Genomic DNA, 27,113 nt, shown 5'->3' on the forward strand with positions numbered 1-27,113 from the left:
ACTGTGTTTTACGACACCTTTCAGAGTACATTAACGCAGCATACCTTCACCCGGCGGTGCTGTGATATTGAGAGGTCATACATTTTACAAAAAAACAAAGAAAGCAAACCAGGTAGGTTTAACTCTTACTGAATTCACATCTTTAATTAATATATATCACGACGCGACTAAGTTAACGATTACTCCATCTCGATGTGTGCCCTTGCAACGCTAACTAAAGTGCTAGCATGTTAGTTAGCTTGTAAACTACCTGGCTAGCTGTCTGTTTGACGTTATTTACCAAGAAGTGTTATGTTTTGGCGGCGATGAAAGCTGTTAATCGTCCCATGTAGCTCAATATTTGATGTTGTGTGAGTTCAGCGTGGTTTAAACGTCGTGTTTGAGTATTCCTGTACTCCAGAGTGTGAGTGTTTGTCGGCTACTTTGGTTAGCCATGCTGCTTAGAGGAACCGGTAGCGTGTCGTGATTGCCCCCAAACCCATCTGTCACGGTATTTGTCTGATCAGCTACTTGCAGTGTGACTCGTATGATTTGTGTGGCTGTCTGACAAGTTATCCAGCTCTTCGGGGACATTTTTACGCCAAGATTAAAGAGAATTTGTATTTCAACACCAACCATAAGTTGTTTGTGTTTTAGCATCATTTTAAACGTTGTGTCCTTGAAGCCACTGTATCAGCTGTTACCTCGCTCGTTTAGTGTGTGCTGGAGGTATTTTCTCCATCCAGCTGCAGCCTGCAGATAGGAGGTGGTTATGGCTTTCTTATGGCCTGAGCCTTGGGGGGACTATCCCAGTGCACACTGCAGGAATGCTGCTGAAACACACATACATTCTTGTAATGGCTTAGTGTTTGTCCTCACCTACACAAATGTCTCCTGTGCACCTGCTGAATAAGTGCAAAGGTAAAGAAAAAAGTGAAAGGACTACTCACTTGATAGTAAAATAATGGGTAATTACCGTGATCGATTTGGGAGCAGCTAATGATTATTTTCTTTATCTGTTAATCTGCCAATTCTCAATTAATTGACAGATTAATTAGTTTATGAAATCTCAGTATGAAAATGCCCATATTTCATCAGATGACATCTCAGCATTGCCCAGTTTTTCTGTCCATCAGATCAAAACTGACAGGTATTTCAGAAACTATACCGTTATATATGATAAAGCAAAGCAGAAAAAAATTCTAACTTTTGAGAAACTAAAACCAGCAAATGTTGAAAAGCAGCTGAAACAATGAATCATTAAAATAGCTGCAAATTAATTTTCTTTTGATTAACTAATTGATTTATCGACCAATCATCCTAGCTGTAAATTGACTGTCATTTTTCAAGCAAAAAATGTCTCTTGTTATCTTGCTCAGGCTCCTTAAATGTGAGGATTTCCTCCTTTACGTGATCTTATACGACAGTAAATTGAATATCTTTAGGTTTTGAATGGTTTCAAAAAGGATCAGCCATACCCTAAGTGGTGGTATGTTTGACTGATTTTAAAACACCAGTTTTACAAACACCAGTACTGATCTACTTTTAAGTAGTTTTTTTCTGAACTGTCTTTTATCTCATACTCACAGCCACAACCGATGCAGCAAGTTTGAGATTAGCTTCCTGGCTGCTGGATACTCCCAAAAAAAAACAACAATTTGACATTACAACAATATAATAATTTTTGAATTTGACACAGACAGAACAATATGTTAGAAACCATCATCAAGCTTCATCTATGTCCTTTATTTTTGCTGGGAGGCAGAATACACTGACACAAACTAAACCTGGACACCGAGTGTGTTTGGGGTTATTTTCTCAGTGATAACTGTATAATTGTTCTGGGTTGTATGCTGTTTAGTGATTGGGAGAGGGGCTTTGCTTCAGTGCAGCTCTGTACTGCAGCAGAGCTATTAATGGAGCAGAGGTGAGGGCTTAACTATGCTGCCAGGGTTTTATAATAATAATTTCACCTGTAGGGCTGGGCTTAAAAACAATTCCATGAAATATCTGGTGAGATTTGTAGTGTTATTTCCCTGTTTTTTCATGAGTACTTGAATCATGAATCCTCATAATTTTGACAATTTTAAACTGTATTTAATTATAGTTTCAACATTTAAGAACCTTCTCTTCTTTTGGTAAATTAAAAAAAGGTTTTATGGAAACACATGTATATGTTTTTCAAAGTAAACTGTCAAACAAAGCCTAGCCTTTCAAAGTACCTGTTGAAGTCCACTGCCCAATTGGACCTGGATGTTTGTTAATCAAAAATCATTTCCAAAATTTAAATGTGTCAGATCAATTGTTCCACTGAAATACCCCCAAATTTATGCACTTATATTAACATGCAAATTCAGTATATATTTGAAAAATAGTTTGAATGTTAATTCAAATTTGTTATTGATCAAAGAAAGCCAGGATGTCTGGAGAGCTGTCCCTCAACATAAACATCAAGGAGCCGCGATGGGACCAAGGCACATTCATGGGGCGCGCCAAGCACTTCTTCATGGTCACAGATCCCAGGACCATCCTGCTGTCCTCCGAGACTCTGGAGGAGGCCAGAGTGATCGTGGAAAACTACAGGTAGAGGCTCAGGAGATAGAGGATGAAGAGTATAAATGCCAGTGGTAGGGTGGGTTGGCGGTGTGAAGCATGAATAGAAATGAGCATTAATGAGCCCGGTGAAGATGCCAATGTCCTTAATCGGGTAGCATGAATCTAAAAATCAGCAAGTCATATTTTGTGTAGATACATTTGTTTCATATATAAGATAATTTTGTAAAGGCATATCTAAAACTAAGAAGGTAACACTAGTTGACAGATACACTAGAAAACTTATATCTGGATAGTAAAATGGTACTGAGAATTAGATGCTTTTTCTTCATTCTATATGGTTTTTTGAGAGGCAGTGTACGTACTTAGGGCTGCTGGGATGGATTTTTGTGTTTGGATGTACAAAAATGGTTTAATTTGTTTGAAAGGTTCAAGCACTTCACTGTTTTTGCTTTTTGCAGATCTGGGATTGTGAAGTCGGGCCTGACGGAGGATGAGCTCTGGAGAGCCAAGTACATCTACGACTCCGCCTTTCACCCTGATACAGGCGAGAAAATGTTTGTGATTGGGCGGATGTCTGCTCAGGTGCCAATGAACATGTCCATCACAGGCTGCATGCTCACCTTCTACAGGTACAGCACATTTCAATACATGGTTCTGTGTATTCTAAATACAAAAAAAAAAAAGATATATATCTGTCACCATGCTGAATAAATTCAGCTTGGTTTCCATGTGACTGTAAATTTAACCTTAATACAGCATCCAGTAATGCATAAAAATAGATATTTTAATCCCTGCACAGAGTGAAAATCCTCTTAAAGAAGAAAAAAATATGACTACTCTCACTACTGAATACTGATAAATCAGCAGGCTGCTGAAAGGACAGTGAAGCCATGAGTTAATGTGCTGAAACAAAAAATTAACTGATTCCAATTTTCATAATTGATGTAATAATTTTTATTAATCAAGTGAATATTTGCTGGCCCCCTTTTTCTTTGTCATGATAGACCTGACCAAAAGCAGAATTATTGAATCAGTGAATCACTGGAAAAAAACGTGCCGTGAAATAAAACTTAAAATTTGCACAACAGGCTTTGGGAAAGGAACATTTTTTAAGTAAAAGCTGCAGGAATTAAATGAAACAAACCCTGTTTTTACAAAGATAAGCAGGATGAAATAACATGTCATAATATTTTTCTACATTTAAAAATGTGTTTTCACAATGATTTCATGGTTTTATTACTAATGTTTTAATAATGTTTTTATTTTTGATAATTTATTTATTTAACATTATCTTATTTACTTATTTGATATTAAACACTTTGGGCATCCATATTTTACATTGTTATAATTTTATATTTATAGTTTATAATTATTCTTTGGGAATTTTGGCTGGTGATCAGACTAGTGATCAGTGTGGTACCATTCAATCACTTGAGGGCGCTAAAGTCATTTCTACGCGTGGTGACTTTAAATAGTAATGTTGACACAACAAAGATAGGTTAGGCATAAGGTGATTTATCCAAGGAGAGATTCAACAAAATACCTTTCAGTTTGAGGGATTAAAAACACAACATTACAGAGAGGTTTTATATCTAAATCAACACTGAGACAATACATGTGTGTGTATATATATATATATATATATATCAAGTATGAATCCAATATGTTTCTCCGCAGAGTGCACAACAAAACTAAGTACACCAGTGTTCAGTATCACTAAAATGTTAAGTAAACCCTGTCCATTTAATGGGATTTTTTTTTAAAATGTGTTTTTAGCCAAAGCAAGATAAGAATGTATGGATGATACTAGTCTTTCACAAATCTGTGGAGAGATGTTCTGCCAGGAAGCTGTGGTGTTTACAGGTTATTTAATAACCTTGTTCCAGTTAATTAGCCTTAGCTGGAGAACCGGTATTATCACTTCTGATACACAGTGATCACAAATGTACTCACTTTTGTTCTATACTGTAACCCAATAAGATGATAGATATTTCACAGTGGCAGAAATCAGTGTGGAGTAGTGCTCCACTACACAAATAGACACCTTGAATTTCATCCAGCAGCTGTAAGGGGACTGGAGAATAACACATACAAACATCTAGTCTGTAGATGTTTGACAGTTTTTATGATGTTGCCAGACTCTTTTTGCCTCAGTGTAAACGGTGCAAAAGCTGTAGTTTTTACTTTACACTGTGTGAAACCTCACTTCCTCAAACACACTGTTGTTCCCTCATGCTTGCAGGACTACTCCAGCAGTGGTGTTCTGGCAGTGGGTTAACCAGTCCTTCAACGCTGTCGTCAACTACACCAACCGCAGTGGAGATGCCCCCATCACCGTGAAGTAGGGAGGACTTCTCACTTCACTTCCACTCTAGATCTTTCCTGTCCTCCCTCTAAACTAGTGTCTGTACGGAGGCTGTGGGAGCTGCTGTCCTCTCCCCTTCCCTCACAGGGGTATTACGTTCCACTGTTAATCACGTTCAGCCCCATGACACCATGCACTCATAGGTTTAGTGCTCCCGGTTGATGTCAGGGCAACATGCATTTGCATACTTGTTTCATTCTGCCGCTAAGAGCATCCTTCAGATGCTGCAGGAATGCATCACATGCATGCATTCAGGAGGGTTGCCTTCAGGACATGCAAATGCTTATTCATGGATTCAGCATGTTACTCAGGTCAAATGTTATAGTGTGTTCCTCTGCTTTGTTGTTATTTGTGAAATGTTCTTGATTATTTACCTTTGCATAATCATGCATGAATTATCTGAAACTCTCTTCAGGAATGTTGCACTTTGATGTGCCTGACAGGTTGTCAGCCGCAGTTGTTGCGTGCTGCAGCATTAGTCAGCTATTTGTGGTCTGTAAAACTACTGAAAGAGGAAGTGAGTTATTAATGTGTGATATGTGTGAAATGCATCTGTCTCCTCACAGTCAGCTCGGTGCTGCCTATGTCAGTGCTACTACTGGAGCTGTAGTCACTGCCTTGGGACTCAAGTCTTTAGCTACGGTAATGCCTGTGGTTCAAGTTAATAAACAGATGAAGTGAAACAAAGTAACTTGTAGTATAGCAGATATATTTGCATATTTGTGCAGAGGGTTACGACTGGTTGTCAAAATGTGTCTTTCACCCCCATTTTTGCAGCGTCTCCCTCCAATCGTCAGTCGGTTTGTCCCCTTTGCTGCTGTTGCTGCTGCTAACTGCATCAACATTCCCTTCATGAGACAGAGGTGAGGTCTCTAAAGTAAAAGCTGATGACCTCTGTTTTGTTCATTCAGGAGCTTTTAGGAATTGTGACAGCTGCTATGGCTGCTCTACATGACTTTTGTTTTTTTCTTCCACCAGGGAGTTGAAGTATGGTATCCCTGTGACAGATGAGAATGGAAACAGGTTAGGAGAATCTCCTAATGCTGCCAAGCAGGCCATCATGCAGGTGGTGGTGTCAAGGATCGGCATGGCAGTGCCAGCAATGGGTAATGTCAAGACTGTATCTACTGGTTTGTTAAAGCTGCTGTGATAGAGATTTTTACGATAACAATCTGCAGTTCCCCTCGGCCTTACTGAGTTTTTTAGTGAGGTTCAGTTCATTGTTCAGCTGTGTGGTCCACACTTGGTCGCTCTCACTGCTCTTCACCTGATGTGTTTTTTCTTTTTACAGCCATCCCCCCTGTTATAATGAATGCTCTGGAGAAGAGAGCTTTCATGAAGGTAAGCAGTCTGCGTGCTGTTTGTTCAGTCAGTGTGCTGGTGCTTTGTGAGGCTGAAAAGAGTCCTGCTGCATTCCACACGTTACACAGTCACTGCATTCTTATGTCTGTGAATGATCCTCATGGACAAACATGTCATACTGGCCATTTGTTTTCCTGATCTCACTGCACCTCTGCCTTCTCTGATTTTTGTTTCCATGTAGCGGTTCCCGATTCTAAACGCTCCAGTCCAGGTGGGGCTCGTTGGTCTGTGGTAAGTAAATTACACGAGCAACATCTATGGTGATGTTTTGTATGGACTTGCAGGCGTCTGTTCTTAAAAAGAAACCAGTAACACTGTCTAAAACATCCCTGTCTGCCTCTTGTTTTCAGCCTGGTGTTTGCAACTCCTCTGTGCTGCGCCCTGTTCCCACAGAAAAGGTACCAACAGCCACTTGAACATCACTCTCATCGGGGGGGGGGGGGCATACCTGTAAGCATTAACTACACTGTAGCAGCAAATTAATCATGTTCAATCATCTCTTGTAGCTCTATGAGCGTGAGCGGGCTGGAAGCGGATCTGCAGGAGAGGATACGACAGACCAGTCCCCACACCACCACCGTCTACTTCAACAAGGGCCTGTAGGACCAGCCAGCACATCTCCATGCACACACAAGACATGACACTCACACACACATGTATACATACACATGTCTGTTGTCCTCTGAGCACAAGTGGGAGGATAAAACAAAATGTATTTATGCTTTTTTTGTCGTTGTTGTGTGCACTGCTGCATTTTTTTTCTTGACTCTGACTGCACAGAGCTGCTCCAGGTTAATCAGTGGAGGGTAATGATTATTCCTAAAGAGGATTCAATGAAGGGAAAACAAAACACCTTGATAAAGAAGATCACTGACAGTTCTCTGTGTACATAGATGACACTCCTTAGAAAAGAAAAAATGACTCCTGTTGTTGTTTTTTTTGTTTGTTTTTATTGTGTTGTGGCGTGTTTTCTGTCTTCCTTTGGTCAGAACTGTCTATAGAGTGGCAGTTCATGAAGTTACTGACTTGTGTTTGACTCACTAATATTTCATGTTGCTTTCAGGTTCATTCAAGTCCTCTGATAAATCATTTCTAACTGCTTGTAAGTTGTGTATGTAATTGCTTCTGAATGTAACATAATCTGTTTAGCATTTTGCATTTGCAATTCTTCCATAGTCATCGTTACATTATTCTGTTTTTGAAAAGTAATATTTTAAACTATTACACACTGACCACAGTATGTTTAAGTTGTTCAGTTAAACTGGACAAAACCAGTGAGTTTACCCCTGGTGAATAAGTTCCTCTTTTGTTGTACTCTGCCTCCTTGTTAACCAGTGCAGCTTCTTACTCTCTTTAACTCTCCTTTAAGTGTACTTACACCCCTTCATATTCTTAGACCAGGTGCTAGGTACATGTGGCAAAACAATATATAGGAATTATACTGCAAAAGCTCACACAGCACAGCCACAGAGTACATTAGTTAACACTGATGAGTGTAATCTTCGTAAACATAAATATGCACTATTGCCATGGCAGTGGCAGTCTGTGTTTAAAGGCCTTTTTATTATCTGAGATCACCTTATGAACTAGTGCAGCCACTACCTTTAAAAGCATATTGATTAGTTTTTTGGTTGTTGTCGGTGATGGTGCTTGTTTGGTGGCTTGGTGTTTGGAGAGGAATGCCCTGTATTGTGTCTATGTGTTGCTAAGAAGAAATGCTATGATCAGACCACAGACAACAATGTATTGCTGTTGTTATGCAAAAACTTTGTAACTCCAATTGTGTTGTTTTGAATGTCCACCCTTGACCAGAGGGATTGCACGAGCAGGTTGAGTCAAAACTGCTTGGTTGTCAGGCAGAGCTGTCTAATGAAGTTAGAGATACAGGGTTTTTATGTGCAACAAATAGCTGGCCATTTGCTAAACTGTCTTCTGCACTTGAGTCATTGATGCCCCATTGTACCAAATGAAAGTATCTAATGCTGTGTGACAGGGTCAGAATACTAAATGCCTATATCCAGGTCAGAGCAGCGGATAATTGTGTGCACAGTTTTTGTTGTTGCTTCGTATAAGTGGTAAGTTGTGGTTAGATAGTGATGACAGTGCACAAGAGGAAGTATCAGCTGAATTTACCCCTGTCTGATGTCTGATGTAAGAATAAGTATATTTTTCTTGCATATATTTATAGGTATAGTGTATTTATATAAATATATATGATATATAATGTATGGAGCACATATGCATGAGGGATTTTGAAGCTTTTAACTTGAGGTGGTGCCTCTGTTAGTGAATCTAGCAGAAGGCCCCCCCATATGCATCAGAAAACTATGTCAGCTGCTTGTGTTACAGGAGTACAGTGGAGTGTAAATTGTTTTAGGGCTAATGAGCTCTCAGATTGGATGAGTGTTACCGCTAGTTTGGACTTGACATGATACAGAGAACACAGTCACAGATTAATAACTGTGATTCAAACAGTAAGATTGTAGAGGCCATGTTCATACTTAGATTCATCTTCATTAAATAGCTGTAGCCATGTGTGCTTATGTTTCTGAAATTTGATGGTTGTACAGTCATTCATTGAAACTGATGGAGTGTTACAGGACCGTAGCAACTGCAAAACTGTTGTGTTCATATGAAGGAACATCTATACAGACAGAAATGCACAATAATTGTGCTTATGTATGACCCTGAAATTCAATGGTTTCAGTCCAAAATGCTGTCCAGATTGTTTTTGAAAATGTTTCCTGGCTTCTGTATGAGAATGTCTTTGTTTTATCTTTAAATGATGGAGATCTCATTTTGGTTTGAAACTCTTCTTTCTGCTGCTCTTTTCCTCACCATTGTCTTTCATATTCACCTGTGAACATTTAACCTACGGAGCAAAAATCAAACTCTTTCTGTATCGTCTGTGTAAGACCGAGTGCTACTGTCTGTTCATCCCGCTGTAACACAGAGACATGACCACATGCACTGCAGGACAGTGTTTCAGGGTTAGCATCACTACTGTATTCCAATATCTCTTATATACCGTCATTACATCATTAATATATCTTTTTTTCTGCTACAGTGCTGATGGTAGTTGCTGTGTTTGGGGTTTGTTTCCTGCTGAGGGTAAAACTGCACTATATAATCTTTGCTGTGCTGCTGTAGGAGCTAGTTGGATTTGTGTTGCTATTTAAAATGTATATTAAGATTGTATTTGTTTATTGTGCTGGATAACGTTGAATGAATCATGTTATTGCTAATTCGTAATTCAATCTTTATCTGGCAGCTTTCATCGCTCATAACCAAGTGGCTCAGTTTCTGCTTTTTTCCTTTGTTTTCCTTCGTTTTGGGTTTTTTTTGTTTTGTTTTGTTGTATGATGGCGCAGAAATGTCAAGAACAAAACTGGACGGTTTTAGCGAGCATTTTAACACATCTGTAAACATGTATCTCAGCTTATGACTGGGCTGCACCAGTGACATGTCACACCCATAGATCTAGCCAAAGATTAGACGGGTATGAACTGTACAGGATTGAAGGGGAATTAGTGCGTTGCTTTTAAAGTTTTCGTTTCAGCTTTATTCTATGGACCTTTTTTTGCCAGGAATTCTCATTCAAAAACATTGTGAGTGGAACACCAAATTTTTCAATGTCACCAAGCATCGTAGTTAACACAAAGTTAACAGACTGAAGATATAAATACATCCCAATTGGCATTTTAGTTAATGGTCAATTTTTTACCATGGATTTTATTGGCATTACAATAAAATCTGATAATAAACTTGATTTTATTCCACATAGTAGCAGTGAATTTTGGCATGTTGGTTCAGCACCCACTTATTTAAACTCAAGTTGTGCATGCCATGAAAAAAATCAAATCAAATCTTTGTATATTGAAGGTACAAGTGTAAAGACAATCTCCGTTACTGTTACATTCATGAGTGTTTTCGGTTGTCTCATGTACATACAAACTTACATACCTGTGGTCTTGTCAGTATTGGTGCACAGTGTATTCTCCCTCTATTTTGTATTGTGTTGAAATATATTTCCTTGATGTGAAATGTATTTTACTCAGAGCAATAGAATAAAATGTGTAACATTCATGTCTAAACCTGTCTGCTTAAACTGTGTGTATTATAGATATTTTTAAATATATTATCACCCTCCTGCTCTCAAAGAAAAGAACCTAAATAAGTGAATATTGTGGTAGAAATCATCAGATACGAGGAGTTTGTTGAACATCCACAGAGACACAGAACACTCAGATAAATCTAGGATTAATCTGACAATGTCATCTGAATGGTTACTTGGTATGTTTTGACTTTGCATGTTGTGGTAAACCCAGCAAGGAAACACAAACAGGACTATATCATACGTCTGTATCTGCTGCTTTTGTTGTGTTTCAGATGTCTTACGATAAAATAATTCACAGGATTAGTGATTTAAACATGATAAACTGAATTTTCATGTCTGGGTGGGTCTGACATGTTCAGACCAGTATGTGACCATGCTACTGTATTTCTGTAGCTATAATAAATCCACGGTCTGCATAATTAATTTTACTAGAAAATGTGTGTTTTGATGAATAAGCCATTGGGCTATAAGCTAATTAGAAAAGGGAGTGAGTATATATTTGAAATGAATGAACTGTTGCAATTTGATAAATTTACATAAATCGGACACAAACTCAAATTCAGACAGACGACCCTGTGTGCAGTAGATGAACAAGTTTTACTGGTTGTAAAGTTATAAGCAGAATAATCTTATTTCTATTGTCTACTGATATAATTCTTAAAATACAGATGGGATAAAACCCAACAGGTTGTATGTTCCATGATTGTAATGGAGGATTCAGAGACTGAGAGCCTGCATATTTGCACATTAATTCAGAATAGTCTTGTTACAAAAATTATTTCCACACCCGCCGGCTAATCAGAGTCGTGAATTTACCGTGGCTATAGAGTGAAGAACATACAGTACAGCAGTTTTAGATTTGTTTGTCTGAAGGAACTGTGCTAGAAATTCAGATATCCACAAGACTTGGTTATTTTGCTCTTGCTGAGAATCTACTTCTAACACATATGTAAATTGTGCTGTTACAGCCAAGACTCACATTAGATAAAAATAAAAACAGGAGCACAGTGAAGATGTGGTGATGAAGTTCTTCCTTATTTATTATTTCTATTTTCTGCAGCTTGCATTCACATGTACAGGTACAAACAAGCTCTGTCTCACACTCACTCACACACACACGCACACACACGTGAGCAACACCTGCTTCAGGCACCACAAACACTCCTCAACGTGGTGACAGTAGCTGAATCTGTTGTGTGTTTGAGTATCAAACCTGCTCGTCTCAGTGTAGAGTTTAGAGCCAGGTTGTCATTATCACACATACAGACCACACACACTCGTCTACCATGTTGGAGGCTTATTTATGGGCCTGACCAGGAAAAGTAAACAAAGCTAACACACAGGAACTTTGTTACAAATGTACCCACTAACAGATGTTAATAGAATTATTAAGCATGTGAAATCGAGCCTTTAGAATTCAATTGACCTTAACTTTAATGGTCGATGTACCTGAATGAAAATGCTGCCTTTTAGTCCCTTACTACCCGTTTTTAATACCCGTTTCAAAGAAACTACTTTCTAGGGTGTCTGCAGAGGTAATGAAGAATACACAGAAACAAATGCTTTATATTATTTTCTCTGTCCTGCATTTCACAGCTCCATTTTTGTAACCTACAGTAAATTAACGTGCAAAAGACAAAATTGTGATATTAAACAACTCAAACAGACGGAAAAGTCATTAAAATGTCAGTATTTCAGTGATGGACGTACTTTGACAACAACTCAGCATGCCAAATTAAAAATGCCAATTATTTCTTAATTCTAATTTTGATCTAAATACAGTGTACCTGCTCTTTGTCTAAATCCTAAAGAACTTATTTTGCTGGAACAATTTTCTTGACGGCCTCTAAAACATCTGCAGTGTCCACCTTATCGCCAAACTCCTTCTCACGGTGTTCGAGGAGAATCCCCTGCAAAACATGTCATACGGTTAAAATACAGACACCTGTTTGGTAAAGCTCTGTTGAACCAAATCTTATTTTAGTCAAGGTGTGTGACTCTACACTACCTGGTCTCCTGGCCCGATGACAAACACCCCTCCAAGTATGAAGCCCTCGCCATTCATGTTGCCCTGGTAACCAGACCTCCAGGCCCGCATGAAGTTCTGCCACACCCCAAGACGAATGAAACCTAGGCCCCCCATCTTCCTCTGCAATGGGCCGTAGAAGTGTTTCTGCAATCACACAGTTTAATTTTAGTCAGCCACACCTAAAGAAATGTAATGTGCAGGAAAGATAAATGTGCTTGTATTTTATTTAAATTCACATTATGATTCTGTCAGACGATGGATTTATTTTACTGATGATCAAAATTGCTTTGTCACCTAATTTGCCAACTTTCAAATCCCTCAGCAGACGAACAGAGTAATGCAGGGGGACCACTTAAAATCTAGTTACAAGATATGTGACTCATTTTCATTTCACAGTAATAACATAATAAACAGTCTATCCCCCCATAGAAAGACCCTTACAATAATGAAAATTGCTCAGTTAACCAAGACTAATTGACCAATGGACTCGGAGATCCCCACCCAAACTATTAACCTCACTAGAGGTGAAACGAAAAAATACTCACATTTTCCAAATATATATAGAAGATTAAAAAAACAAACAAAAAAACCTTTGTGCACTTGGTTTTGGAGTGTCGGATGGACGAAACAAGCAATTTGACTATGACAATTTGGGCTTTAGAAAAGTGCGTTTTTCAATATTTTATAATTTATAGACAAAATGATAAATAAAAGAAATATTCCGCAGATTAATCAGTTTTGTCAGTGGGCAGATTTTCATTGTCAGTGTGTTGCTAGGCTGCCATTCTTTAGAAGACACAAAAAAAAGGGTGAGACCGTTTTAACAGCAAGGTTGTTTAGTCCTACTGATATGAGGGTGAGAACTCATAACAGCTCTTGAAGATCTGACGCTATATACCACTGCTAACCTTTTCATCTATGTAGATGTCCCCAGCGAAGTGCGGTCTGAAGTCCTGGATCTCTGTGCCGACGTTCTCCTTCACCACAGCGACCAGAGGGACCCCGAGCTCTTCCAGCTGAGGCTTCAGAGAGGAGAGCTCAGAGGCCTCCTACATAGAGATAGAGATAGAGAGAGATAGAGAGAGAGAGATTGTATCATCAGGGAAAATGTTTTTCACAAACACTCAGAGCTGAGTAGAACAGCCTCTGCTATCATTCTTTAGAAACATTTTTTTATCACCTCTCTGCACAAAAATCATCCAGGTCGTCGTACGGCCATGACCACAGCCCCGTTCCTCTCCCACAGGCTCTTTGCTCTGATGACCTTGTCATCTGCAGACAAAAGGAAAGTGTTTCTAAAACAAGTCTCCGTTCTGACATGTTCATCATAAAACAAACAAACAATCTGCTGCAAGAATTCATTAAAGCCAGAGTCTAGGAGATAAAAGAGGCAGCCTTCAAATGGAGAAAAGCTTAAATGCTCATGGTCACATGGAACATCTATATATTCAATATGCTTGTTACAGCAACTCGACCTTCAGCTATGATCTAATCTGTAATACCAGCAGACTGGAGAAAGCAGCTTTGCCTTAAATGCTACACAAGACCTCATTCACTGCATGTACAATGCATGCCAACATGCAGCAGTAAAGAAAAGTGCTAATGGTCAATTCCTTAACGTTAATTCTCCTTCTAATGGGTTTAACAACTGCTCGTGTTAAGAAAAACAGGCTTATTCAGAAAGCCTTCCTACCGTCTGTGGTGGAGCGCAGCTCAGCATCTTCCAAGTGCTCCAGCGATGCCATGGCAACTTTAGGTAAACACAGATCGGTGTTGGCCAAGAAGATCCCAGCTAGGGCGGCTCCAACAGCACCGAGACCCAGCGACCACATCCCCATCCCAAACAGCTCCCCCTCCAGCCCAGACCCAGAGGACGACACTGCAGCACAAAAAGCAACAACATGAGCGGAGAAATGTATCACAGTCTGACAAAATCATAATGCAAGAGAAACTTTACTTTCACTTTTTCTTTCACATTGCCGATTGTAGCTGGTAGATTTCATTGAAATTTTCACTGTAAACTGTTTCTCTGTCCTTCTTCTTTCTTACACAGAGACCTTAAACCTCATGACGCCAAGAGAGCAACAAGATCCAACTCCCAGATTTTGTGTTGTGATTGTAGTGCTCTTTACCAGCATGGCATTTCCTCACCCCTCTCTAATCTAAACTGAACTCATGGGAGCAAATAGCTTTGGAAGATTTTTTTCCTTTTGCAGAAAAGTTTTTTTTAAAATCAATTATCTACTATTTAAGTCATTCCCTTGCTTAACTTCTGGGCCTGCAATTTGTCAGAAGATGCAAGTTTACATTTTCAAATGTCTTTTTTGTCCAACATTTACTCCAGAATCCAAAGATATTCAGTTTTTTTAAAAATCTGCAAATATTCACAATTTAGAGCCTGCAAGTAGTGAAGGTGTATCATTTTTCTGACATCCAGCCTGAAGTTAATCTTACAATCACTTTGTTCATAAATCTTATTAAAACATTTTACAAGAAAAAAGACATTTCAAAGATAAAATTGTGATGACAAGACTCATTTATTTTGTATACTTTCATAACACTTTTCAGTGCCATGAAGGTCATTCCAGGACAAAGGGGACGGAAAGCAGGAAACACTGTCAGATCACAACTCTAACACCGTTCCTACAACAAGCTTGAAGTTTGGGTTGTGACAGAGAACAGCTAACTGCTTAGGCAGTCAAATATGTCCTTGCCTGAAGCGGGCTTGTTTGGGTCAGGACTGGCTGTGGCTTTACTTTGGTGAAACAGAGCAGCCTGGGTTCTTAGAAACTGGGGCCTGGCTGTGGTGGAAGACTGGCTGCTCGGGGTAGCGCTCCCCAGAGAGAGGGCAGAGGAGCGCAGGGAAAGAGCCCGCCTCAAAGCTGGAGGACATCTAGACAGAGCCAGCATCTGGACCATGGAAAAAGTCTGACCCTCTGACTACACACACCCTCAAGATTTCACTGAAAGAAAGAAACACAAGTCTTTTCTATGAAGGTTAAACCAGTTGTGCTATCTCAGAGACTGTTAAAAAACAATGTATGTACTGCACAAGCCTTACTTTCAAGAAGAAAAACGTGTCTTGGCATCTTATTTTCAATGTGAAGACTACCCAATTACAAAAAATGTGAGTCAGCCAGTTCTATTTAAGTTTATAAAAGGAATTTATCACCCTGCAGCATGATAAAAGCGCAAAGTTTCAAATGTGCGGTTCTTATCTTAATGATCTTACCGGGGGTCTGACAGTTCTCAACTTGCAAACAAAGTTTCTATTCTGAAACCCTAAGGTCTCGCATGTGGTTAACACATCAACAAAACAAACTAAAAGCACAATGTAGAAATCAGTTTACAAAATGTCACACAGAAAAATTCATGCAGGGTAAATTAAACATAAACAGATTTGCAGACACAAGACAAAAACTGACTTTAAGTTTAAAAAGGATCAAATCTACCTTCTGTCTATGAGAAACTGAAAGGTAAAAATGTAATATACTAACTTGTCTCCATTTCCAGAGGGTGAAGAAGTACTTTCTCTCCTGAGACTTAGCTCATAAGTCACCCAAATGCTTTTGAAGTCTGACAGACTAGAACTAGGAGGATCAAGGGCTGAAAAAAATGCAAACAACAGCAGCCAGCAGAGAGACACCACCCCTGCGACACAAGGAAGTGTCGAGATGTGTCTGCAGAGCAAGCAGTGAAACCTGAGACCCATCAACACTGCCACTGCCTGACATGATGTGGTGCTGCGCAATACTTGATACCACATGTGATAAATTATGAGATTTATTATTTTTAAGAGGTGCCTGAGCAATGCTAGGAGGAATAATCACACAGTTATGGTTTTTAATAGGTACTTTAATGTTTCCTTTTAATAATAATTTATGCTTCTCCACTATTTTAGGGAGATATATTTTATTATATTTAATATTAAATACTTTTTCTCCACTACATTTACATAAGAACCACAGTTACTTTGACAATTTGTCATACAGAACATGAGATCAGCTTCTAAAATCTGATGTCATATTCGGCAAATTACCGAACAGTATATACCTACTTCAACAAGATAAAACATGCAAATGCTGCTTACATAGTGATGCATTTTGAATGGAGAATTTTACATAGTAAATGGGTATTTTAACACAATGGTACTGCTATTTTCATTTAAGTAAAGTATCCTATTATTTATTCCACAACTGACTCTAAAGCAGTTTTAGGGTACTTTACTCTGGCATTTCCATTTGATGCATTTTTTTTATACTCTACTGATTTTTAAACACCACTACATTTATTTAATAGCTACCGTAAAAGTAACACAACACAAACATACGATCTGCTCATAAATTGTGATGATTTGTCATAGATGAGACAGTATTAAGTAGTTATAAATAAATCCACTTTGACAGGCACATTAAAAAGATGATTACATATTAATCCATCTGTAATAATAATGTAATCACGTCATATACAGTGCTTGGCAGAAGTTTTAAGTAGTTTAAATGTTTAGATTCTTCATGCCAATACCATCAATAAGGCGTCTGATGGTCCCAAATTCATTCTGCATCATGAAAACAGCCCATACAGCCAGAGTCATAAAGATCTACCTTCAGTGACAGGAAGAACAAGAAGTCCTGCAACAGATGGTATGACCACACAGAGCCCTGATCTCAGCAGCATGGATTGTCTGAGATTATGTCAAGAGACAGAACACACTAAGACAGCAGAACACACAGAGAACTGGTGCCGTTTTAAAAGCAGAAATAAGAAGTATTCATTATTATATATTGTTATTATTACTATTATTGTGGCATGATGTAACTTCCCCACTTTACTTTTAGTGTCTTAAACTTTTGCACACATATAACAATCTGCATAATGAACTTTACTTTTAAATTCTGATAATTTAGTTGGAGATATTTTCTGAAATAAGCACAGCTCACCAGCTGTTAATACCCCAATAGTCTGATTCGTACAAAATCGTGTCCGACATACCTAACGTGATATGTTGGTTTTATAATTAATCTACCACCTGTGGGTAGTTGTGTTATGTCTTATTACATCTATATTCTGGCTTAATGTTTTGTACGCTAAATAAAAACAATAGGATTAAACAGGAACATTTTGAATGCAACACTTACACTGTAACTTTCACTGTCAGTGAACACCCCTCCCGCCGCTGACACCTGGCCTACATGTGAAGATGAGGTTGCAGAAACAGCTAAAAGCAGTCCCCGCCCTCAGGGCAGCAGACGAGATGATGACCTTGATCCTATAATTGTGTGGTCAGTGGCACCGACTGCTGGCTCTACAGGCTGCAATTTACAACTGTAATCCGAACAGGAGTGAGTCGTATTAGGATCTGAGGCCGTGATGGTTACATAATAAAAGCATGCTTTCAGTGTCCTACTAAAGTTACTGCCACAGCGATAGCAAACGGTCGCTGAATTAGCACTTAGCTCGGCTAACGGTTCACTCTGGGCCTGGAGCTAGCACGGCTCGCTGAGGGAGGTGCACCTGTGTGGAAGCTGTCACCGTGTTATAAAGGTGCTGGAGTAGTTTTGTAATAAAGGCACACTCACCAGTATCAATGAAGCACCCAGCGGCGCGGCTCTGCTCCGGCGCTTTGTAAACAGCTATCTGCGCAGGCGTACTAAACGATCCAGAGAGAGAGCAGGGGAAACTAATCGAACCAAGATGGCCGCGTGGGAGATTTGACAGGGAAAAAGCGAGCAGCGAAACAAGGCAAAGCAAGACACACAGACGGGTGAATATGCGGGGAAACTTTCCGTGAGGATAACTGGTGTATTGTTTTATTGTGGGTTATCAAACACAAAAGCACTTCAGCAGTTTGTTGTCCATCATATCAAGCCAAAGCTGTCTTGTCAAGAGTGATGGATTTGTGTAAGCTGGCATCAGAGCTGTTCTCTCAGCAGAGTTTAGAAACAGGTCTTCATTAAAACACACAAACGATCATCACACGGCCAAGAGCCAGATATGGAGACTGTGGGTCAATAAACAGTTAAAGTGGCACATGTTTTTTTTGTTTTTTTTAAACCACACAGAGTTGCGGTATTGCATAACACACCAGGCAACCATCAGCAGCCAAAAAGACAGTGAATTCATGCTTCATGCAGCAGGAGCAGAGGAGGCTTAATAGTGCCGTAGAAAAAAATCTCCAGGCTTAGACTGTAAGACATGCATGTGGAAACACTATCACACAAACAGTCCATTCATTCACATGTTGATGTCTATGTTGCCATGTCTTCCTGCATTTTGCGGGCTGTCCTGAGTACTGCCAGCATATTCACCTTATCCCCAAACTCTTTCTCACGGTGCTCCAGGAGAATACCCTGAGGTGGGGAAAAAAATAACACAATCATAACCCATGAAAACATCCGCATTTACACTTGTCAGAAAATAGTTATTCTGCCCACCTGATCTCCAGGCCCAATGACGAAGACTCCCCCCAGGACAAACCCTTCACCTCTTAGGCTTCCCCTGAAGCCCCTGCGATAAGCCCGCCAGATGTTCCTCCACACACCAATACGCAGAAACATGGAGAAACACATCCATCGCTTTTGAGGGCCGTAGAAATTTCTCTATCGGAATAACATAAAAGCAGCTTATTGGCTTAAATTATTTTCACTTAATATCTTAAACTCCTGTGGAGGGGAATGTTTTGCGAAAGCAGACCTGCTGATCCACGTAGACCTTCCCAGAGAAGTACTTCTTGAAGCAATCCAGCTCCTTGCCAAGGTTTTCTTTCACCACAGCAAAAAGAGGGACTTCAAGATCCTGCAGCTGGGACCTCAGAGAGGACAGCTCAGCAGCCTCCTACAGAGTAGCATGAATGTCAAATAGCAAAAATGAAAGTTCACCGCTGAGTTTTCATTACTAAAGCACATACAGGCTTGTGATGTTAATACCTCTCTGCATAATAGTCATCCAGGTCGCCGTACAACCATGACCACAGCTCCAGTTTTCTCCCAAAGTGTTCGAGCCTTGTGTTGTTCATGGACTAAAAGAGACAGAGGGATAACTCAGATACTTCAGATGAAGAACTCCACAGTTAGTGGGTTGATTTGTGTGTTGCCATGGAAAATCTCAGGCACCAATTCCTGGAGTTTGATCAGCTTTTAATCAGGTTTCACTCTCATCTAAAGTCTTCATTAATGTCGTTTGTTAATCCAACTTAAATCTAAGAAGTTCCGAGGAAAAGTGTTTCCTTTTGGAGCTATGGTGGAAGGATAGTAGCACAAAGAGGGGATTTCATACTAAGAAGACAGTAACTTTGCAGTGCAAAAGTGCACGCTGTCTGCAACTTATTAGGCTCTGCTTGCTTCTGTTGTCTGACTCACCACCTCCAGTGGTCTTCAGGACCGTTTCCTCCAGCACTTCTAGTTGGGCCCATGCTGGTGTTGTCTGAAACCAGTCTGTGATGGAGCTGATGAGGTCCGCAACAAACAGGCCCAAAAATTTCAGAGCCGTGGTCACAGTCCCCATGGCCCTGGACTCGCTCCACAGGCCACCTACAGAGGAAACATGTAAAACGATGAACTGTTAAATATGCTTCTGCTTCATGAACTTTGAACAAGATTAAGAGGGTTTGACCTCATCAGTCAGATCACTTTATCTTCTTTATTTAGCTTTAGAACAGGAGCACTCATGCATGCTTTGTTAATTTCTTTCTCTTATTATTGTAATTGATGATCATATTTGTCTCCCCAAACACAGTTTCATGTAATTGTTCACAGAGCAGGAATACACTCTTCAACGTGACCGCTTGACACTCATTGAGAACTTGACTGGATTAACAACATGCATAAATTCCACATAGTAACAAAAGAAAAACACCAATAAGATGAAATAGTTACGTTTTTAAATGGCCAAACATTTAATAATGTACAATATGTCATCAAAAAATGTAAAAAGGCGATACTCACCAGACTGTGCCTCGCTGCTAATGTGGAGGAATCTGATGTTTTCAACCAGCCCCTTAAGCCCTCTAAACTCAGATCAGTCCAATCACAGTGAAAGCCTTGCTTGTGTGAACGTAACATGATAGGAATTTTCTTAAAGACTGCTGTGAAACAAGGCTCACGTTGAGCTGGACCCTCAGTACCAGGTTCAGCATGGTGCAGAGTGGAGCTCTCATCTAAGAGCAATGTGACAGCATTTTTCAATATTCATTTCTCAATTATGTTCAAGCTGTCAATACCTGTGTGTGTGTGTGCGTAATATATATATATATATTAAATTAAAGCATCTGTAATTCAGTATTTGAGAATAATACCAACATACACAATCCGTCTGTCTCCAGATTTTTTTGAATGAAGTTGATTTACACCCTCTTCATTTCTTATTTTAATTGCTGAAACATACACATATCAGTGGAGATAATAATAAATAAATAAACCTTTGTAAGATTTGGCTTTTCATTTTCACTTCAGTCAGTCCCAAAGTAGCTGCAGAGGCCCTGAAATCTCAGCTGTCAAGGCTCGTAGCAAGACTGACCCCTGCTGCAGGTTAGTGACATTACAGAGCAGACACACTTCAAGGTGTCAAACAACTATTTTCATTACTGATTAAACAATATTGATTTATTGCCTTGATTAATTAATAATTTTGTGTAAAATGTCACATAATAGTGTACATTATAATTTTCCAGGCCCCAAAGTTACTTGTTGAGATTGTGTGACTTAAATCATTGATTGATTATAAAAGTAGTTGCTCATTAATTTACTGCTTGTCGATTTATCTTGATCGTAATTGTTTCAGCTGTAACTGGCAGAACAGTATGTGAAACTGGTTCATAGTTATGTAATACATCATCTGACTTCTACCACAGTACTGCACATGGAGATACAATGATTAATCAATTAATCGATAAGTCAATTGACAATAAATCAACAAGAATTTTGATCTTTTTTTTCAGGTGAGGTCAATTTTTTTACGCAAAAATGGCAAACATTTGATGGCTCCACTGTGTTAAATGTGAGAATTTGCTGCTTGTTCCTATTATAGTATTTAATAGTATCTGAATATCTTTTGGTTTTGGACTGTGGTCTGACAAAATGAGTCATTTAATGACATCACTTTGTACTCTGGGACACTGTGATGGGCAACTTTAGTGTGCTGATTTTCCACTTCAATAGTGTAATTCAATATGACAGCCCTAAAATAAATCTTTTTTTTTTTGATGCTTTTAATGTTCTGTTTTGCTCGAGTCAGTGAAGAGGTGATTGAGGACCTTTACAATGATATCGATAATGATGATGATGTTGGACTGTATTACAGTGAAACTTTTTTGTAATGGCTTGTCTAACCCTGTTTACACACATAAGGATGACTCGGTATTTGAAAACCTTTCATTTAAAACACAGCACTGCACTCCATCCACAATCTAAGAAGACAGATTGTGAGACTGTTCCTTTTTTCAGGGTGATAACGCTATGTATTGATAAAGTCCATCTTCAAAAACATCCTGTGTTTATTTTATGACCATTTTTACAGCCACCAACAGGGGAGATAGCAGCTTTATAGGGGGAAACTGATAAAAATTAGAGTCCGTCTGAGTGCCTTTGTAATAAAAGGGGTTCAAGGTGTGTTGAGTGTGTGTGAAGGGGTGTGAACATACATTATGTCTCTGAGTCCTTGTCGGAGTTTAATTACTTTTCATGTGCACTTTTCTACACGTTGTCATTGGCAGATGAGTGAAGCGAACACATTGTCTTGCTTCTGCATGATGTTTGTGATGAAAGTGAATTGCTGGAATAGTATTGTGGTAATATTTCAGTCATTGGTGGCAGCTTCACAGAGGAATGTGCTGAGGGTCCAAAATGGGCTGGAGTAGAGATGGGATAGGATGACACTCCACAAGCCCAGCTGCTGCACTCCCTCTGGCTGTTCTGTTCAGCCATAAGCTGGGCTGTGTGTGCGTAATAGAGTCTGCCTGGAAGCTTGTTTTTGTTGTTGTAAGTCAGGTCATCTGCTATAAATCGTGATGGACTGCTATTAAATTTTTTTTTTGTTTGTTTGCTAATTATATGATGAAATGAGGCCTCACAAAACTCTCATTTGTGAGCTTTGAGTGAGGTCCTGGGTTGGTCAGGCTGCTATGTAGCTGGTTTTTTCATCACACAGACGTGCACACGTACACACACAACGCAAACATTCACACAATTACAGTACAGCATCGTCTTGGTCCAGTGCTCCTCCGGGGGGGAGTGTGTGGGACCAACGGCCAATCACAGATGAAGATTTGCACCCCACCTCTTGTGTGGTGTTCTCGCCCACAGGCATTGGTCAACCTGTCACGTTCTTATTGTGCAAGTGAAGCCAATCAGAGAGCAAAGTGTAAATAGTAAATAGTAAAAGAGGGACAGGGAGTAACTTAGTAATTACTGTCTGAGTTCATTTGGAAAGAGAGATCTGCTCTTGGATCTGTTTCAAACCGTGCACAGCTGTTTGATGGCAGAGATAGATTTTCTTTGTTTTCAGTCAACTTTAAAACCTTTGTGTGTAGAAAATTGGTAATATTGATATTTATATAATGCCCAGATTCCACTTGATAATACTATGATCAGTTTTCAAGCAAATAATTCAGATCTGGAAGCCAAAAAATTAACATAGCAACAAATGACTCGAACAGAGAGAGGTAGCTATGGCTGTAAAAGCTTGTAAAACAACAACACTGATAATACACAGAAATGCCCCACTTCTGTTGAATGTGACTGCATTATCTACTCTTTATTGTTCTCCGGTTTCTTATATAACAAGCTGTACACATTGATCACTCCACAATCTCTCAACCGTGCAATAAAAGTGCACGACTGGTAAGATCCAACTTATTCTGCCTGCTCTGACTTCCATCCAGATGAAACTGGCTGGTAACCAGATGAGCAAAGACGAGCTGCTGCGGTAAACTGTGTGTCCTTGAACCTGGGGAAAGACAAACAGGTGTTAACAGCCCCAGAGGCTGCCAGGGTTCATTTATCTCATCCTGTTCTGTCAAGTTTGGGTCTGACTGACTCTCAAATCCTAAAGCGACCCCAAAACCTGACCCTGGCTTTTAAGCTGAAACGCAATTGGGGTCAATATGATACACATTTCATGTAGCCAATCAGACAGAAGGAGGAGACACTGTCATGTGGCTGCATTCTGCCAACTGATGTGTGATAGGTTCAGCCACATTGTGTTTTTTTCTTCTTTATGAATTGTAATGTCAGACACATTGTGGAATTGTTGTATTTCAGTGGTGAATGCACTTGGTTTTGTTTTTTTTCACTTAGATTAATTCCACTGCTCGCCTTACGTCTTTAGTGTCAGCATAAATGTTGAGTTAAACGCAAGGCGACTGTGACGACTTTCATGACTCACTTATTGAATGGGCATTGACTGAGCTCAGTCTAGTTCTTCAGATGTTTGGTGAAGATCTCAAACAAACTTGAAAAAATACAGAATAAAAATAAAACAAACTTGAATCCCCCTTGGCCCCCCACCCTGCCTTGCTTACCTGCAACAGCACAAAGGTCTTTACCATTTTACTCTTCATGTTGTGAGGGTCCTAACATTCAGGAGGATTTGAACTTTTAACTTTATCTAGGGCATTTCCCCAGTTGGTTTCATAAATCCACCTCTTTACCCTGACCTACTGAACCCATACAGAGAAGGCCTGTAGAGTGGCAGCAATAACCTTCATTTTCGAATACATCTCATAAATCACGAGGCACTCTGTCTTGAGTCAATATACCTTGTCAAACATCTTCTTCTGAGTTGGTCATGAAACAAAAGATCAGACAACATGGGATCATGTTGATGAGTCTCACCATAATTATATCCTTGCTTACTAAATGGGATGGGCAGTTAAAAATAAATCATGTGTACATCACTAAAATGTAAAATTTGGTTAAAAAGAAATGTTACTGATAGATAGTGTGGAGAAAAATAACTTATTTTTTTGGAAAAGTAGTAGTTTCCCACGGATTTGGATAAACTCTAATTACTTCCGCCAAGGAGGTTGTGTTTTCACTTTTTATTTGGAATCAGAATCAGCACAGCAATGTAGTCAAATACAGAACAAAAGGATGTTATAGTTATAATTACTGAGCCATACAGAGTAGTTGTTGTAAATATGACCTGACCTTGTTGTTCATGATTGCATTGGTTTTCCTGACGATCTGACCTCCATGTACGTGATAACTTGTGCACACAGAGGTCAGAGGTATCACCTCCAGACCCTGGTTGTCTCTGTTTCACTGTGTCGACCTCATGTAGGTAGAAGTGAATCAGTTACAGTTTGAAGGTTGCAACTTTATTTTCCAATTGAGCTTCCATTCATTTGAGAATCCATTGAAGATCTAAGCAGTTCCCAGAACACATTCACTCTCCTCAGGCTTCATGTTGACACGTCAAAACTCTGAGAGCGGTTATCTGTCAATATACCTAGAACCATCTTGTTAGTGTTCAAAAAAAACCCTTTGCCTGGTCAGTCATTAACAGATTTTTAGAGGCAAACCACACAAATTCAGAGAGAAGTCTTTCTTCAGATGGTGTGCAGTGTTTTGAGTATGTTCATCGTGGCACACAGACTCCTGTCAGGCCAAAATAAACAGAGGTGTAACATCCAGAGGTCGCTCTCCGTGCCATCAGACTGGCTCTCTGCCCTCCTTGGCATGGGGCGGGACATTCATGACTTTTTTAGTTTAATCTGGTTCATGTTGGTTTCATTTAACTTTCTCTGCCCCTCTGCAGGCAGTAGTTGTGTCACATTTACATTACTGCAATATTTTTCATAAAGCTGTTTAGATTTGGTCAAATTTGCATTCCTACTACTACCAGAACCTTTCGCTATTACTTTTAACTATCAATTGCAACTGTTAAACCATAACCTTTAGCTACCTATTTCAACCGTTTACCCATTACCTTTAAACCACAGCTTTCATATCACAGCCAGCATGCATCTCCTGCCTCTGCACATTTGATTTGATTCTGCTGGCCTGGGGTATTTATCTTTATGTTAACACAGCTGTTTCTAATTTTCACCCAGTCCTCCAAACAACACAAACTCTAAATTAGCTGCATAACGTGTGTGAAGACATAATGTCCTGTGTGCATGTAGGACTGCAATTCAGCCAGAAATTCAATATATCAGTTGTTTTTATTTAATGTTATGCCTGCAGTAATCCCATGTCATGATTTCTTGTTCACTGTCTGAAGAAAACAAGCTCCATCTACTAAAGGCCCTCAAACGTCCTGCAATTGTGTAGACTTATCAGGCCTACTGTAGTTTTATGGCTACTCGGAAATACAAAAGGAAGTACATAGTCATATCAGACTTTATGAAAAGTCAATGAAATTGAGGAGAAAGAAGGTTGTAAAGTCACTGTTTACAGGCTCCATGTTTAATGTAGATTGTGCTTTTAGGTTTTCTGGTCAAGTCTGCTTTAAATGAGGCTTAAAGCAGTCAGGAAGAGTGGTATTTTATTCACTACAGATAGCTAGTTAAAATTCTCCTCTCATTTCATGAGGCCAACTCAACACCAACTGAAATTAGAACCAGATGAGAGACGGAGAGAAGGGGTTTGTCCCTCTGCACTGTTTACGCTACAATAAAGAGAGATTTTTTTTTATCTCTCACTGTCTGCAGAGCTTGTATACCAAATGAAAAGGTACAGAGTCAGTGTCTGTGTGTGGTTGACAGTCCCATTGTTACCCCAAGTGTATGTGCATGCACACACAGTATGTTTGTGTCTATCTGCCTGTGAGCATCACTTGCACAGTCCCTGGTTTTCTGCAAACAGACAGGCAAAGTGAATCACCTGAAAGGCCAGGAGATATCTGAGAGATACATCTTCATTATTTGATCTTCTCTCAGCAAATGGCTCAAGATTTTCTGCAGTTGTGTACAAAGACAACAGCCTGAGGCTGGGACTTGGATGGAAAAGAGCATTTAGACAACAGGTGACTGTCTGCTCTAAACTAAATTACTGGCAGTGATGGAAAGTAACTCATTACATAGTACTGTACTGAAGAACACATTTGAAATACTTTTTTTTCTTTTTTGTGCTACTTTAAGCTTTTACATCTTCAGAAGACTTTTTTACTCTACTACATTTATTTTAAAGTTACAGTTGTCAGTTCCTTTGCATGTGAAGATTTCACATTCAAAACACAGTGGTTGAAATCAACTCAGGACATTTACTCAAGTACTGGACTTGAGTTACTTTACTTGAGTTTCTCCATTTTATCCTACATGATACTAGGCTCTTGACAGGATGTACTTACTCAATATATCTCAATAGAAGACCAAGAAAATCTGCAGAATCAGTTAATCCATTGAGAAAATAGATGTTGTTTAATTTTCTTTCACTAAACAAATTGTTGCAGTTCTACATATTTCACATTCATGTCATTGTTTTGGTTCCTTTCTAGTGCATGTGCTTTGTGTACATATCACCGTTATTGAACAATCTAACTACTCAGAACATGATGTAAACAAGAGCAATTGCATCATTATCATAGCTGTTCACAACAACTACCTTTTTTTCTCTCCCTCTGTCCATAGGTTGCCCCAACCTGGCCAAGTCCCAGCAGACAGAGCTGTCCCACCAGTGTGATGGAGAGAGGGGAACCCCCCCTATTTAAGATGCTCCCACTCCCAGCCCAAGACATCATATCCTAAAGCAGAGCTGTCAAAGCAGAGT

General features: G+C 39.4%; 2 protein-coding genes, 1 long non-coding RNA gene and 1 pseudogene across 8 annotated transcripts; 2 read left to right on the forward strand and 2 right to left on the reverse strand.

The window, feature by feature from the left end:
• The first annotated feature begins 18 nt into the window (after window positions 1-18).
• sfxn3 (sideroflexin 3) lies at window positions 19-10,356 on the forward strand. The gene is made up of 11 exons (XM_071480585.1): window positions 19-112; window positions 2,390-2,562; window positions 2,994-3,164; window positions 4,778-4,876; window positions 5,467-5,542; window positions 5,678-5,763; window positions 5,879-6,006; window positions 6,192-6,241; window positions 6,444-6,493; window positions 6,613-6,660; window positions 6,769-10,356. The coding sequence occupies exons 2-11, from the start codon at window positions 2,399-2,401 to the stop codon at window positions 6,863-6,865; spliced, it is 969 nt and encodes a 322-aa protein (XP_071336686.1). The 5' UTR covers window positions 19-112; window positions 2,390-2,398; the 3' UTR covers window positions 6,866-10,356.
• A 1,037-nt stretch (window positions 10,357-11,393) lies between these two features.
• On the reverse strand, window positions 11,394-18,126 carry LOC139622889 (peroxiredoxin-like 2A). 6 transcript variants are annotated; one of them, XM_071480589.1, is made up of 8 exons: window positions 17,988-18,030; window positions 17,547-17,733; window positions 15,123-15,371; window positions 14,102-14,287; window positions 13,589-13,680; window positions 13,317-13,457; window positions 12,388-12,552; window positions 11,394-12,289 (listed from the first exon to the last, which is right to left on the reverse strand). In XM_071480589.1, the coding sequence occupies exons 3-8, from the start codon at window positions 15,325-15,327 to the stop codon at window positions 12,194-12,196; spliced, it is 885 nt and encodes a 294-aa protein (XP_071336690.1). In that variant the 5' UTR covers window positions 15,328-15,371; window positions 17,547-17,733; window positions 17,988-18,030; the 3' UTR covers window positions 11,394-12,193. The 6 variants fall into 6 exon arrangements, with proteins under 6 accessions (XP_071336690.1, XP_071336687.1, XP_071336688.1 ...); XM_071480586.1 differs by lacking the exon at window positions 17,547-17,733 and having other exon boundaries at window positions 17,988-18,126; XM_071480587.1 differs by lacking the exons at window positions 17,547-17,733; window positions 17,988-18,030 and adding an exon at window positions 15,906-16,044.
• Window positions 18,077-27,112, forward strand: LOC139622893 (uncharacterized). The gene is made up of 3 exons (XR_011691389.1): window positions 18,077-18,172; window positions 20,859-20,933; window positions 26,975-27,112. It is a non-coding gene; the product is annotated as an uncharacterized lncRNA (long non-coding RNA).
• On the reverse strand, window positions 18,180-20,445 carry LOC139622892 (peroxiredoxin-like 2A; annotated as a pseudogene).
• Window position 27,113: the final 1 nt, after the last annotated feature.

Source organism: Trachinotus anak, unplaced genomic scaffold (assembly GCF_046630095.1).
Source record: "Trachinotus anak isolate AG129_WGS33_773 ecotype Australia unplaced genomic scaffold, CSIRO_AGI_Tana_v1 ptg000007l, whole genome shotgun sequence".
Classification (NCBI taxonomy): Eukaryota; Metazoa; Chordata; class Actinopteri; order Carangiformes; family Carangidae; genus Trachinotus; species Trachinotus anak.

Coding starts and splice junctions, on each gene's coding strand:
- sfxn3 (XM_071480585.1), top strand. CDS start 2,399: ATGTCTGGAGAGCTGTCCCTCAACATAAACATCAAGGAGCCGCGATGG. Junction 4,877..5,466: donor GATGCCCCCATCACCGTGAA/GTAGGGAGGACT, acceptor GTCTCCTCACAG/TCAGCTCGGTGCTGCCTATG. Junction 5,543..5,677: donor GACTCAAGTCTTTAGCTACG/GTAATGCCTGTG, acceptor CCATTTTTGCAG/CGTCTCCCTCCAATCGTCAG.